The sequence below is a fragment of the Rhinopithecus roxellana genome, chromosome 20 (genome assembly GCF_007565055.1).
Source record: "Rhinopithecus roxellana isolate Shanxi Qingling chromosome 20, ASM756505v1, whole genome shotgun sequence".
In the NCBI taxonomy this organism is placed as follows: Eukaryota; Metazoa; Chordata; class Mammalia; order Primates; family Cercopithecidae; genus Rhinopithecus; species Rhinopithecus roxellana.
The window spans coordinates 24,103,791-24,117,340 of record NC_044568.1 but is presented as its reverse complement, the minus strand read 5'-3'; the positions used below and the strand labels follow the sequence as shown (position 1 = coordinate 24,117,340).

Genomic DNA, 13,550 nt, shown 5'->3' with positions numbered 1-13,550 from the left:
CCTGGCACAGTTAGCAGCATTGGGGCTATTATGCCACCTCCAGATGGCCACCACCATACCCATCCCACCCTCCTTTGAGCCCAGTTGCTCTAGTATAGAGAAGAAGAGTTACTGGACAGATCCTGGTTCAAATCCTGCTCTGTGACCTGCCTACCTAACCTCCCTGAGCCTCATCATCCTCATCTGTAAAATGGGTGTAACAACAGTTCTTGGATCACAGGGAGAGCTGGACATCTGCCTTAGGCCCTTTGCCTGCTTTAACAGGAACATTACTGGCGTTGCTTCCCAGTTGCCACAGCTGCCTGCCTCCCAGCTGAGAAAATGCTGTCCTCCAGACACCTCTTTCTCCCTCCTCACCATCTCCTCAAAAGTGGAGGGAGAAAATGGCCCCTACCTAGATCAGACCGGGGTGCTTGCAGGGTAACTCTCTATTTGGCCCGCTCCTCCTGTACACCCCACTCCTCTCCACTCTGGAGACAGGTTTGCCCTAAGCATGGGAGTGGGAGGGAGCTCCACAGAGCAAGCCTCTCTCTTCCTCACATCACTGAGGTCGAAGTTAGAAATCTAAGACCCAAAAGTGCCCTGTGGCCTGGGAGTTCCCTTCTGGTATAGTGACAGTGACAGGACTGTGGACAAAGTGAGCAGATGACATGCATCGCCAGCCCCTCCTGGCCCTGCAGTGGGGCCTCTTTCCCAAGGGTGTTCGGATGTTCCCATCTCCCCACAGCCTGCCCCACTGTCCCTTTCTCCCCCTTCCTGACTAAACTTGTACATGTGAGGTCCCAGTTTCTCACCTCCCCTCACTCCTTAGCAACCCCAGTGTCTGCCTCCTACTCCTGCCCCTGTCTCATCTGGGTCACGATCAACACTTGGTCTCTAGGCCCAACTGTGAACTTGCCTTTGGGCACTCTCTGGACTTGGACTAGGGACTAAGGTGAGGATGCACATTTAAAAAAGCACTGCAGGGCCGGGCGCGGTGGCTCACACCTGTAATCCCAGCACTTTGGGAGGCCGAGGTGGGTGGATCACGAGGGCAGGAGATCAAGACCATCCTGGCTAACACAGTGAAACCCCATCTCTACTAAAAAATACAAAAAATTAGCCAGGCGTGGTGGTGGGCGCTCATAGTCCCAGCTACTCGGGAGGCTGAGGCAGGAGAATGGCGTGAACCTGGAAGGCGGAGCTTGCAGTGAGCGGAGATCACGCCACTGCACTCCAGCCTGGGCGACAGAGAGAGACTCCGTCTCAAAAAAAAAAAATGGCTGGGTGTGGTGGCACACACCTATAATCCCAGTTACTCGGAGGCTGAGGCAGGAGAATTGCTTGAACCTGGAAGGCAGAGGTTGCAGTGAGCCGAGATCATGCCACTCACTCCAGCCTGGGCTACAGAGCAAGACTCCATCTCAAAAATAAATAAATAAATAAATAAATAATAAATAAACAAACCCCTCTTGGAGTTGTGTGTGTGCAGGGCCTGGGCCTGAAGGCACATGCCCCCTTAGATTTTCCTTCCAGGACCCCACAATGCTGCATGTCCAATGTGGCTAGCTTCCCTATAGTGTTCCCAAAGCAAGTGAAGGCTCCACTTTCTGCTCAGGGATATGCCCTGGACTCCTGTCTTTCCTGGACAGCCAAACACTATATTTTGGGCACCACCTCCTAAATCTCTCTCATCCACTCCTGTGTCTTCTACCTCCCTCCACCCTGCCACCTCCCTCCTGGACACAGGCCACCCCTTGCTCCCTGCCACCATTCCTACCTGCCCATCTGCATTCCTCAGGGATCTTCCCCATTTGCAGGCCTGGCCCTGCCCCTCCTCTACTCAAGCCCTTGGTAGCTCCCTGTCAGCCTGGGGGCAGGGTCACAGGTTTGCCCCAGGGCTCTAGCCCCTCTGAGCCCTTTGAGCCCCACAACCACACTGGGCTCTCTCTCACCTCTGAGCCTGCACACTTGCCCTTCCTTTGAACTCAAACATGCTGTTCCCTTCTATCTGATTTGGAATACTGGTTGGAATTTCATTTCTTCCTTTCTTTCTTTTTGAGAGGGTCTTGCTCTGTCGCCCAGCCTGGGGTATAGTGGTGAGACTTTGGCTGCAACCTCTGCCTCCTGGGTTCAAGCGATTCTCCTGCCCCAGCCTCCTGAGTAGCTGGGATTACAGGTGCGCACCACTACCACCCAGCTAATTTTTGTATTTTTAGTGGAGACGGGGTTTCACCATGTTGGCCAGGCTGGTCTCAAACTCCTGAGCTCAAGTGATCCACCTTCTTTGGCTTTCCAAAGTTCTGGGACTGTGGGCGTGAGCCACTGTGCCTGGCCAGAATTTCATTTCCTTGCTGAGTGAGATGGTCTCCCCCTCTCCTCTGCTCCCATAGCCCCTTCCCTGCCCTTTGTGTAACTCTCACCTGTTCACCACCCATATCCCTCCCAACACGTAGTGCTTAACTCACCACCATTGCTCCCCAAAGCCTAGGACGGTACTAGAGACAACACAAGCACTGAATTGGTATTTGTTGCATGGATACATGAATTTATTAATTCAACAGGGATGGATTGTCATGTAGGTGGCTTTGGTGACTGGGTGGGGACAAGGGGAGATACTATATAAGCTATAGCCAGGGCCTGCCCGTGGCAGCAGGTGGCTGGAGGGAGAAGGCCACATCACCTCCAGCATGCTGGGTGCTGATTTTAATGGCCTGGCAGTGAGGTGCGTGCATGGCAGAGCCTGCAGAAGAGGTAATGCCGAGAGGGCAGCTCTGCCCACCTCTAATTATTGCTTGAGTCTCTCTGGTAGTGTCAGCTACCTGCCCCAGGGAGCTCAGTCTCCTCCATCACAGTGTGTGCTCCAGGTGGGGCTGCCGCCACTGCCAGTGGGGAAGACCAGAGGAGGTTCCCAGGGGTCTTTGGGTCTTGGAGAGCAGAGGCAGCCCCAGGCTTGGACCCTGCTTAGCTCCTGTCTTTCCTGTCCCCAGGGCAGCTGAAGGGTGCCCCAGACTCAAGGGTCCCATCCAGAAGCCTCCAAGGTGACCAAGGAGCAAACTGGCTGAAGGAGGGTCCCCAGCACCCCCCAGGGAGGGAGCCTCAGATGGTTTGGTGTCTGCTGACGTGGAAGCCCTTGGGAAGATGGTGCCCTAGTGGCCAGCTAGGCAGGTGGGCAGCTCAGGCCCGGAAGGAGGCCTTCACCACGCGGCCCTTCAGTGGCTGTGGTGGCCGGAAGTTGTTCACCATGTGGATCCTCTCATCATCCTCTGAGGTAAAAAGCAGGCTCCGGAACTTCCCCATCTTGAGGAAGCAGAAGGGATGCTCAGGGCAGATTGGGGGTGCTGTGGACCTCTATGACCCCAGATGCATCATCTGGCATACCTGCCCAGCCAGCTGTACCCTTCCCTCCTCCTTCCCTTAGGGTCTGTCTCTATTCTTCCCCACTCATTCTTCTCTGTGGGACCCTCATTTACTTACTCACTAAAGAGCCTGGGCTCTGCTTCACCTAGTTCTAGTTCCAAGCCCATCTAGCTAAGACTTATCAGCAAATGTAGCATTCAGATAACAACACAGTAGCCGGGGGGCGGGTCCCAGGATCCAGGTATCCGCCCCCCCCCAGCCAGTGTCTAGGTTCTGGTGATTAACAATCAAGCTAACTCCCAACCAAGAATCTATACATTTATTAGTAAAAAATGGGAAGGAACTTTGAAGGTGGGATCACAGGCTGTGGGGTGCTAGTTGGAGAGTCACACTGCCTGGGGTGAGCCCTGAGTGCCACGTCCCTCCATCTGGCCCTCTGTGACGACTCACCTGCCTTTCAGAGATGCAGATGGGCTCCCGGAGCACAATCCAGGTGACACTCTCGCTGAGCGGGGGAGTCGTCAGAGAGCCTGGGTAGGTCCAGTAGTGCCGGCTGGCAGGCAGGAGGCACTTGGGGTTGAAGCAGCTGAACTGGGCTTTGGTGCCCTGGAGCAAGGTGGGGGAACCCGGGAATCAGCACAGACCTCCCACTGGGACCAAACCAGCAACTTCTCCACACATTTCTTTCTTTCTCTTTCTCTTTTTCTTTCTTTTTTCCTTCCTTCCTTCTTTCCTTCCTTCCTTCCTTCCTTCCTTCCTTCCTTCCTTCCTTCCTTCCTTCCTTCCTTCCTTCCTTCTGTCCTTCCTTCCTTCCTTCCTTCCTTCCTTTTCTCTCTCTCTCTTTCCTTCCTTTCTTCCTTCCTCTCTCTCTCTTTCTTTTTCTTTTTCTTTTTTTTTTTTTGAGGCAGAGTCTCACTCTGTTGCCCAGGCTGGAGTACAGTGGCACAATCTCGGCTCACTGCAACCTCTGCTTCTTGGGTTCAAGCAATTCCCCTCTCTCAGCCTCCCGAGTAGCTGAGATTATAGGCATGCACCACCACGCCCAGCTAATTTTTGTATGTTTAGTAGAGACAGGGTTTCACAAACATGTTAGCCAGGCTGGTCTTGAACTCCTGACCTCAAGGGATCCGCCCGCCTCGGCCTCCCAAAGTGCTGGGATTACAGGCATGAGCCACCATGCCCGGCCTTCACCCATTTCTATCAGCAGAATTTAGGCCTCTCTATGTCCATTGATGCAAATTGTGGGCAAATGTCTGTAATCCCAGATACCATCTTCCAGCTTGAGCTGGGCCCTCTCCATCTGTTTGCTTGTGTGTAAAAGCTGTGGCTCCTGGAGGTATTTGGCCACGATGTTCCCTCCCTTGCCTTCAGCTGCTCTCAGTGACATTGCCTATTAGACCACCATTAATGTGACAAGCATCTTATCAATTCTATACCCAGCCAGGCTTCATGCTGGGCACCCAAGGGGGCTGCTGACCCCAATGAGGAATCAGGTGCAGGGCCCTGCTGGTGCTGCCCTCCTCCTTGGTCTCAGCAAGGGTTTACTCCCAGAATGAAGGAATGGATGGGTCCAACTTGTGAGCCAGACTCTTCGTCTCTCCCCATCAGCTGCTCCGGTCAGGGGCATGGACTTTACCTTGAACCGGACCATGTAGAGCGCATCTGTCAGACGATTCATGCTGGGGTGCTCGTCTCCTGTCTGTCAGGGAGAGGGTAGTATGAGCCCAGCACCCACTGTGTTCCAGAACTAGGGGCAGTGCCAGGCCTCCCATGCTCCTCCTGGCCCCAGCAAACCACCACTCACCTCCAAGAAAACACCAACCACAGCCAGGCCATCAGGCGCTGAGGCTGCCTCCCCAAAAGTGCTGTACTTCTTGGCATTCCAGTGAACCAGATGAAGCTATGGGGCAACAACAGGACAATGCTTTGTGCCTCCCAGGGGCAATGGGAACTCTGAGCCAGGCTCCCCTCACTCCCACCAGACTCCTGGCCTCTTTGCAGGAAAGGGAAGCTGTCAAGCCTCCAAGCATTAGGATGCTGGGGGCCCAGGGGAGCCCCAGAGGGTCACAGGTAGCATCCACCCAGCTCTGGGCCCAATTCTTTTCTGAACTCCAGGGGACCCAAAGAGGAATCTGGCCCAGGCCCTGCCTTGCAGGGAACGAGCTGTGAAATCGATCATGAACATCCAGCGTGACACCTCCTTGAGGAGGTGGTGCCTACAGCTGAGTCCAGAGAATAAGCGGGGGGTTATCAGAGGGAAGCCTTGGGGAAAGGCATTCCAGGCAGAGAGAACAGCACAGGCAAAGCTTGGTGGTATGAAGGAGCCAGGTGTGGTCAGGGACAAGGGATTCGTCATGCAGCTCAGTGTATGAAGAGATGAGGGGAAAGATGAGGCCAGGCAGGGTTAGCTCATGCACAGCCTTGAATCCTGGGCTCAACCCTTGAAGGGCTGTCAGCAAGGCTGCAGTGGGACTGAATAGCCCTTCAGAAAACTCCAGGATGTACAGACCAGAAAGGACAGCAGTGGGCAGGTTCAGATGGAAGACCCTGTGCTGGGGGTGGGTAGAAAGTATCTCTCCCAAAGGCCCCGGGTGCTCCTCTTCCCCCTCTCCAAGGCCCCACCCCAGGCATCCTTAAGCCCCTGACTACCCAGGCCTGCGTTCCTTCCCATGTAGCAGAGGGATTCAAGTGGAGGGGGGCCCGTACCTCGCTGGGGAAGGACTTGCCATCCACCGTGTGCTCAGAACCCACATCGTGCTTCTTGCCCCAGTGGAAGTGAAACTGCTTGAGGCGGTAGGGCCCTTCCAGGGGGCCCCCAGTCACCACTGTGGGTAGAAGTGGGGCGAGTGGCAATGAGTAGGAGAGGACCAACAGCCCAGTGCCAGGGCCAAGGCAGCAGCCCAGGAAGGGACATATATATATATATATATATATATATATATATATATATATATATTTTTTTTTTTTTTTTTTTTTGAGTCAGGGTCTCACTCTGTCATCCAGGCTGGAATGCCATGGCTTATTATAGCCTCAACCTCCTGGCCTCAAGCCATCCTTCTGCCTTGGTCTCCCAAGTAGCTGGGACTATAGGCATGTGGAACCACGCCCAGCTAATTTTTTTTATTTTTTGTAGAGATGGGGTCTCTCTATGTTGGCCAGGCTTGTCTTGAACTCATGGGCTCAAGCAATCCTCCTGCCTTGGCCTCCCAAAATGCTGGGATTACAGGCGTGAGCCACTGTGCCAGCTGAGATACATTTTTACTTTTGTGTGTGTGTGTGTTTTTGTTTGCTTGTTTGTTTGTTTTGAGATGGAGTCTCACTCTGTCGCCCAGGCTGGAGTAAAGTGGTGGTACAATCTTGGCTCACTGCAACCTCTACCTCCCAGGTTCAAGCATTTCTCCTGCCTCAGCCTCCCAAGTATCTGGGATTACAGGCACCCGCCACCACGTCCGGCTAACTTTTTGTATTTTTAGTAGAAAAGGGGTTTCACTATGTTGGCCAGGCTGGCCTCGAACTCCTGACCTTAGGTAATCTGCCCACCTCGGCCTTCCAAAGTGTGGGACACATTTTTCATTTGGAAAATTCACTGGGCTGACTGGGCTTGGGTTGGTCCCCACTGCTCTCTAGACCCCTGTCCCTTGAGCTGGGCCAAGGCAGAAATCCTGACAGCCCACAGGTGACAGAGGAGTCTGGGACTGACAGAGGACAGCTCTCTATCTAGCTGTCCTCCCTACCCCTGCCCGATTTCCCACGGAGGGTGGGACCCTGCCTCCCAAGACCCCCATTACCACTAACAATTAGGCCTCCCATGTCTAAAACCCTGATCCAGAGCTAGGTTGAAAAGACGATTTTGTTTAGTCTGCATAGTAGCCCATGAGGGACAGAACTTACTATTATCCATATTCTATAAAGGGGGAAGCTGAGGCACAGTGATGGCAAGGCAGTTGCTCAGGGTCACACAGCAAGGCATTGAACTAGGGTATGAACTTGTATCTCTTATGTCCAAAGCCCAAGCCACTAATCACCAGGCAACACTGCCTCCCTAAAACCTTGAGCCTTCTTTAAACTTTGTGCTTTTCCAGAAGAGGAGGGTAGCTCCTGAGGGTCTTTACCTTCCTGGACAGGCCCAGGTGCCCCCAGTGCCATCTCCCCCAGAAATGGACTCTTCTGAGGGCCCCACTTGTGCTGGTTTTGTGACTTTCTTGCCTTGATACCCGGTGAGCTGGGGCCATGCACGTGGCCTCCTGGGACTGATAGAATTTCTAGCTGAAAGGGATCTGGAGGTGGAAGGAGCCCCAGCTAGGCTTGAATGTGAACTCCTGGATCAGATAACACCCCAGGCTCAGAGTTCCACTAGGCCCCTCCATGATGGGTGAGCAGGGTAGGGCTTTGGCCCTGTGGCCTCCACAAGCAAGAGGACAGGACAGTCCAGAAGTCCTTCCTTCTTGCCTGGTCTTATCAAAGAGGCCAGACCTGTCCTGGGCACTGGTTAGGAGTCTGGGGGTGGTAGCTGTGGGTGGGGCTTCAATCAGGCTGCCCAATCCCTGGAAGCAGGAGCGGCTGAGCCCGCAGGCTGAGCAATCGGATAGGTCTGCAGACGCCACCCTCCAAGCATGCCTCACCTGGGACCCCATAGTATGGGCTCCTGGAGAGGGAGCTCCCTCCCTAACACCCCTTGACCTTGGACCCCTTAGCCTCCTCCCCCAGTTCACACACAGAATGTGCTACCATTCACGAAGCACTCAATGTGTGTTTAGCACATTCATGGGGCACTCAATGTGTGTTTGGCACTCTGCTGGCATCAACCCATCTGACCTCCCGACTGACCCACAGTGGGTGAGTGGCAGAGCCCCACCATCTCATTCCTCTTTTCCCTGGCTTCCTGCACCCTCAGGCCTGGGCATTCTGGGCAGGGGAGGGAGCCCCAGCCAGGACTGAAGGCAACAGCCTAGATCAGTGATCCACAGGCATGTCCCCCGTGTCTTCTCCCACCCCAGTGGACTTCACTGAGCTACTGATTTCTTAGTTGAGCCCCCAGTGCCCTCTGAAGGCTATTAGAAGGGACAGTCATGTGAAAACTGTTTCTTGCCAAGCTATTATCTAGGGTCAGCTAGAGCCCCATGTCCCCTCCCCACAGCTCTGAGTAAGAGGGTTTTCTTAGAATTCAGTATGAGAAAATAAATGCTTTGTCTTTCTCCTGAGGATCTGCTAGACTCCCTTTCTTTTGGCAGCAAGAACTATAACCAATCTTTCTGTTTTTTCCTAGCCTACCAGGCAGCTCAGAACTAAGTAAGATCATTCTTCCGGTGAAAGGTCTGGCTTCCTTCATCTTCTTTGCCTTTTAATTTTCTATTTGAAACTTAAGTTCCTTTGAGGGCTTCTATTGTATTTGTGGGGAGGGGAGAAGAAGGGGGAAGGAAGCAGTTATTAATACTTCTTTACACAATAAACTCTAGCAGATTTCTTCCTTGCCCCATTCCACCACCCTACCCCCCACAGGCCCAGTCATAAGGATGAAAATCCCTTCAATGAACAGCACTCCTGAGGCCTCTGCCTAGGAATTTATCGTGAAATAACCTGGACTCTAATCCCAGGGCAAAGAGGCCTTGGAAGGAGCTGCCACGAGTTCCCACTGGCCTCTTTCTGGCCCAAGATGGTTGGACCTTGAAGTCGTAGATGAACTGGAGAGAGAGAGAGACCTTTGGGCTGGACCAGGCTGCTTCTAGCCCTCCGCAGCTCATCAAGCCTCTATTTGCCCATCTGAGAGTGGGTTCTTGAAAAGAATAAATGAGTGACTTGCGACCTTAGCAGGGGGCTTGGCACACATAAATTTTAGCTCCCTTCTCTCTCCCTGCTGGGCTTGGCCAGATCACACAGGGAGGAGGGCTTGGCAGGTCAGTGATGGGGCAGAGAGTGAAAACAAACCTGATCTGTAGCACCACACGGAAGGGAAGGAAGGGAAAGAAAGAAATTAGCATTTCTTGAGCATCTGCTGTATGCCAGCTCTATCGACCATACTTGGTTTTTTTCATTTTTTCCCCCTCTATGACCTAAGATGGTAGGTCTTATTGCTCCCATTTTATGCATAAGGAGACTGAAGATCAGCCCAAGGCTTCACAGCTGGTGAGTGGAGGAGCCTTTCTTACCCACCATAGCATGCTTCCTGAGACTGCCCAACACAAGATTAGGACCCTAAGGGGCCAGGGGCCAGGTACCAGGCTTTGGCAGGGGCCACTTACCGGTTCGGTCATCACTGTCATTGAAGTCTACCTGGACAGAGTGGCCATTGTTGGTGATGCTGAGGGACATGCAGGCCTCATAAGAAAGCTCCAGTGGTTGCAGGCTGGGCGAGTACACAGCCTGGCTGGAGATGATATTGATGGGTGATTGGCGATCTCCCTGGGCAATGGGATACAGTTTGTGCCAATGCGAGGGGCCTGCAGGTGGGGAGGAGGGCAAGGACTCAGACCAGCCAGGATCTCTGGGCTTTAGGCTGAGGACACCCATGGGGGATGGTCTCTTCAGCATCCCTTCAGAGGTGGGCCCCTGCATTGGACCTGCACGGCTTGGAGTTCCAATGCCAGCTTTTCCATTTCCCCTTTCAGCCTCCATTTCTTTGTCTGTGAAATGGTCTCACTAAAACTCACCTTCCAGCGCTGATAGGAGGCCCAGAGAAGTACTGTATGAAAGGGAACATAACAGCTACAGGCTCAGGGGTGGCTCAGAGTAATAAGTCTCCCCAGCAGGGAGATCTCCAGGCATCTGAAGTCTCTGACCCGACCCCATCAGCATCTCACCTCTTTCTGCGCCTTGGGCAATTTGGTGTTGGTGTTTGTGATAAATAACAACAAAAACTCACATCAACCTAGCTTTGACTCTGTAACATGTATTTGCCTCTCACAATCACCTTGTGAAGTAGAAACCAGCAAGATCCCCATTTCATAGATGAGGGAACTGAGGGCCACTCACACATTTGTGCATGAATAAGTATTAATATAAATATACAACATGTGCATGCACTGCCCCCAGCTGCCCTCCCCACATGTGTGCCTATGAGTCCATAGAGATCTTCCTATGAACACATTAATCTTTCTATGATCTTCCATTGTACACACATATGCACAATGACCTGGGCTGTGTAGGCTCAGAGCATCCAGGCCCAGAATATTCATGTGTACAAACACACAGCCCTGCAGACTACATCTGACACACGCATATGCTGTCTCACACACAAACCCCTCTGTTGGAGACCCAAGTTTGCATAAAGGGACCACAGCAAAACACATGCCCATGCGCGCACACACACGCACACACACACACACCTGCATACACACCCACAGGCGCCCACCACCTGCCTCCCAGAGGATCCATCTGCAGCCGAGAGGCTCAGCATCTCCCTGGGGAACATCCTGAGATGCAGCCTATTTTTAGAGTTACTGCCGGCTGGTGCTTCTCCCCCTTTTTGGCTTCTTAAGTTTTCCTGAGAAAACAGCAGCAGGTGCCGACAGAGCCGTGTCCCCAATGGATGACTCAGAATCGTGGCCCGGCCCCTCTGGGTTATTTTTGAAGCTCTGTGAACACTGCCGCATGCCGGCACCTCTGTCCTCTGTACTTCTCTTCCTTGACTGGACAATCCAGCTCTGCCTGGGTGATGGGGTGGCTGCCTAGGAGGAGCAGGCCCATGGAGCAGGCTACACAGGACACTGGGTGCTCAGAGATGGTGGGCATGACTAACAAGAAGGGCTGGAGGCAGGGGACTCTGGCTCTGGGGGAAGTACCCAAAAGGTGGCTCAGGGCAGGTGCTGGGAGAAGATGATGTCTATGTGTCCTGTCCGTCTGCCCCATGTCTGCCTGTCTCTCCCTCTCTGCTTGTCTATATCATCTTTTTCTGAATGTCTCTTTCCAGCTCTTGCATACCCAGATCTGGGGGGTTCTCTTCCAAAATATGCTCCTTTGTTCTTGGAGCCCCAGAGGGGGCCAGAGACTCCCTCTGGTCTGCTGCAACTTTCTGGCTTCCCAGATTGTAGTCCCCCACCCAACCTCAAGAAGTGACTGCCTCTCCGCACAGGAGTGGGGCTGGGGGATGTTCCTCCCACCACTACTTTTGCTTCTCCGCACCCCACCTGTCCTGCCCTGGTTCTCCAGCGAAACAGGGAACCCCTTACCCCACACCTCCACCCCTGCTTGGTAAGAAATGGCCCCAAAAGGAATTGACTGCCCCAGACCCACACTCCAGCCGTCTGGCTCTCATCTTCTGCCTCTTCTCCCTTTCTCTGAGTCCTAAGGAAACTGAGGCAGGATGAAGGAGCTCTCTTCCGCGTCAGCCCAGGAGGCTGGTGTGGGCCACGAGCTCCCACGACTCACACCCGGACATGCACAAACACCCTGCTCAGTGTAGACACCCAGACACATGCTTGCGCCCCCAAGTGCCCCCTTCCCTCACATACCAGCCGAGAAGGCAGCTCGGCCACTTCTGCGGGGAAACTCTCTGCGGGGGACACTGCGCCCTTGCCACGCGGAGCCCCGATCCCCCAAGGTCCCCGCACACTTGCCGTGCGCGCTCCCCGCACAGACACCCGCGCACAGCGCTCCGCCGCGCCCGCCGCCCGCTGCCCTGGGCCACCCCCACGCGCTGCGCACGCCCCAGGCGAGTGAGTGAGAGTCGGGGCCTGGGTCTGAGCGGGCTGGGCAGTCAGGGGCTTCGCGGAGGAGGCGGCAGAACACAGCCACCGGGTCGCTAGCTGGCGGCGGGGGCCACCCGAGGCGCAGCGCGGACTTTGCGTCTGGCGCAGGGGACCAAGGCTTGGGCCGAGTTCGGGGGCCGGGATGGGAAGAGGGGTCCTGGCCCAGCCTGGAGAGTGGGAGCTTGCCGGTCCGGGAAACCAGCTGGGCAAGAGGGTTGGGGCGAGTGCAGTTGGGTCGGGGTCCGAGCCGGGGGCGGTGCGGGAGGTCTGCGCCTACCGTCGTCCTGGCCGTAGCCCCAGCCGTGGTGGCCGGTCATGCCGCTGCCGTGCCCGCAGCCGTGCACCTGCCCGGTCGGCTCGGTCCGCTGGTTCCGGCTGCGGCTCCGGCCCGGCTCGCTACCGCGGAGCAGCCTCTTAAAGCAGCGGCTGGCGGGAGGAGCAGTTCCCGGGGGACCCGCCCCCCACCCCCCAGCAGGGCCAGAGGGGCCGGCCTGCCCCGCCCTCGCCCGCCGGCGAGCCAGTTGAACCCGGAGCAGAGATTCAGGGTAGGAGGAAGTAACCCTCTCCCCACAACTCCCACCCCTGCCCTGGCTGGGCTACTCTCTCTCTTTTTCCCCCGGCAACCTGTGCGGACTCTGGGACACTAGATGCCCATGCCGCACATGTCGTCCCTTCCCCAGGCTTGTCCCAGACCTGCAAATACCACCACCAGGGACCTGAGCTCTGGGTCCTGAATCCTTTGGGGTTGGAAAGTCCCCTTTAAACTGCAAACTACACTGACCATCAAGTGTCCAGAATTGGAACTTGCACTGTTTGCCAGAGGCTGTTGCAGGTGCTGGGCCAAGCTTTGGGTCTTTCCTACAGTATAACCCTCTCAGTTACCCTACAAGGTTGGGTGTTTCCATTAGCCCTGTCTGACAGAGGAGGGGACTGAGGCCCGGAGAAGTGAAGTGACTTGCCCAAGGTCATCTAGCCAGGGGGTAAGGGGTTCATTCCCTGGGGTTCTTACTCCAGACACTCGGAGTTTTATGGGATTTTTTGTTTGTTTGCTTGTTTGTTTTTAGACAGAGTCTTGCTCTGTCACCCAGGCTGGCGCTATCTCAGCTCACTGCAACCTCCACCTCCTTGGTTCAAGTGATTCTTCTGCCTCAGCCTTCCAAGTATCTGGGATTACAGGTGTGGGCCACCACACCCAGCTAATTTTTGTATTTTTTGTAGAGATGGGGTTTCACCATGTTGTCTAGGCTGGTCTTGAACTTCTAGCCTCAAGTAATCCACCCGCCTTGGCCTCCCAAAGTGTTGGGATTACAGGCGTGAGCCACCACTCCTGGCCTGACACTGGGGTCTTTACCATTTCTCCTTGGTGCTGGGTACAAGGGTGTGCTGTGAGTGTGGGGGTCCAGGAACCCTGGGGTAGATGCAGGGACAGGACTGGCAATCTGAACCCTTGGCCCAGGTAGAACCAGAGCTCCAAGGGGGAGTGAGGAGGAGTGGCGTCAACCAATGGGCCTGAGGACAGGCAGACAC

The 13,550-nt window shown here is 54.7% G+C and overlaps 1 protein-coding gene across 2 annotated transcripts; it reads right to left on the bottom strand.

Moving 5' to 3' along the window:
- Positions 1–2,506: 2,506 nt before the first annotated feature.
- CA7 (carbonic anhydrase 7) lies at positions 2,507–12,443 on the bottom strand. Of its 2 annotated transcripts, none has more exons than XM_010355161.1 (7): positions 12,301–12,443; positions 9,579–9,776; positions 6,046–6,164; positions 5,144–5,239; positions 4,976–5,038; positions 3,790–3,945; positions 2,507–3,279 (listed from the first exon to the last, which is right to left on the bottom strand). In XM_010355161.1, the coding sequence occupies exons 1-7, from the start codon at positions 12,338–12,340 to the stop codon at positions 3,157–3,159; spliced, it is 795 nt and encodes a 264-aa protein (XP_010353463.1). In that variant the 5' UTR covers positions 12,341–12,443; the 3' UTR covers positions 2,507–3,156. The 2 variants fall into 2 exon arrangements, with proteins under 2 accessions (XP_010353463.1, XP_030780981.1); XM_030925121.1 differs by lacking the exon at positions 12,301–12,443 and adding an exon at positions 11,787–11,890.
- Between the last annotated feature and the right edge of the window lie 1,107 nt (positions 12,444–13,550).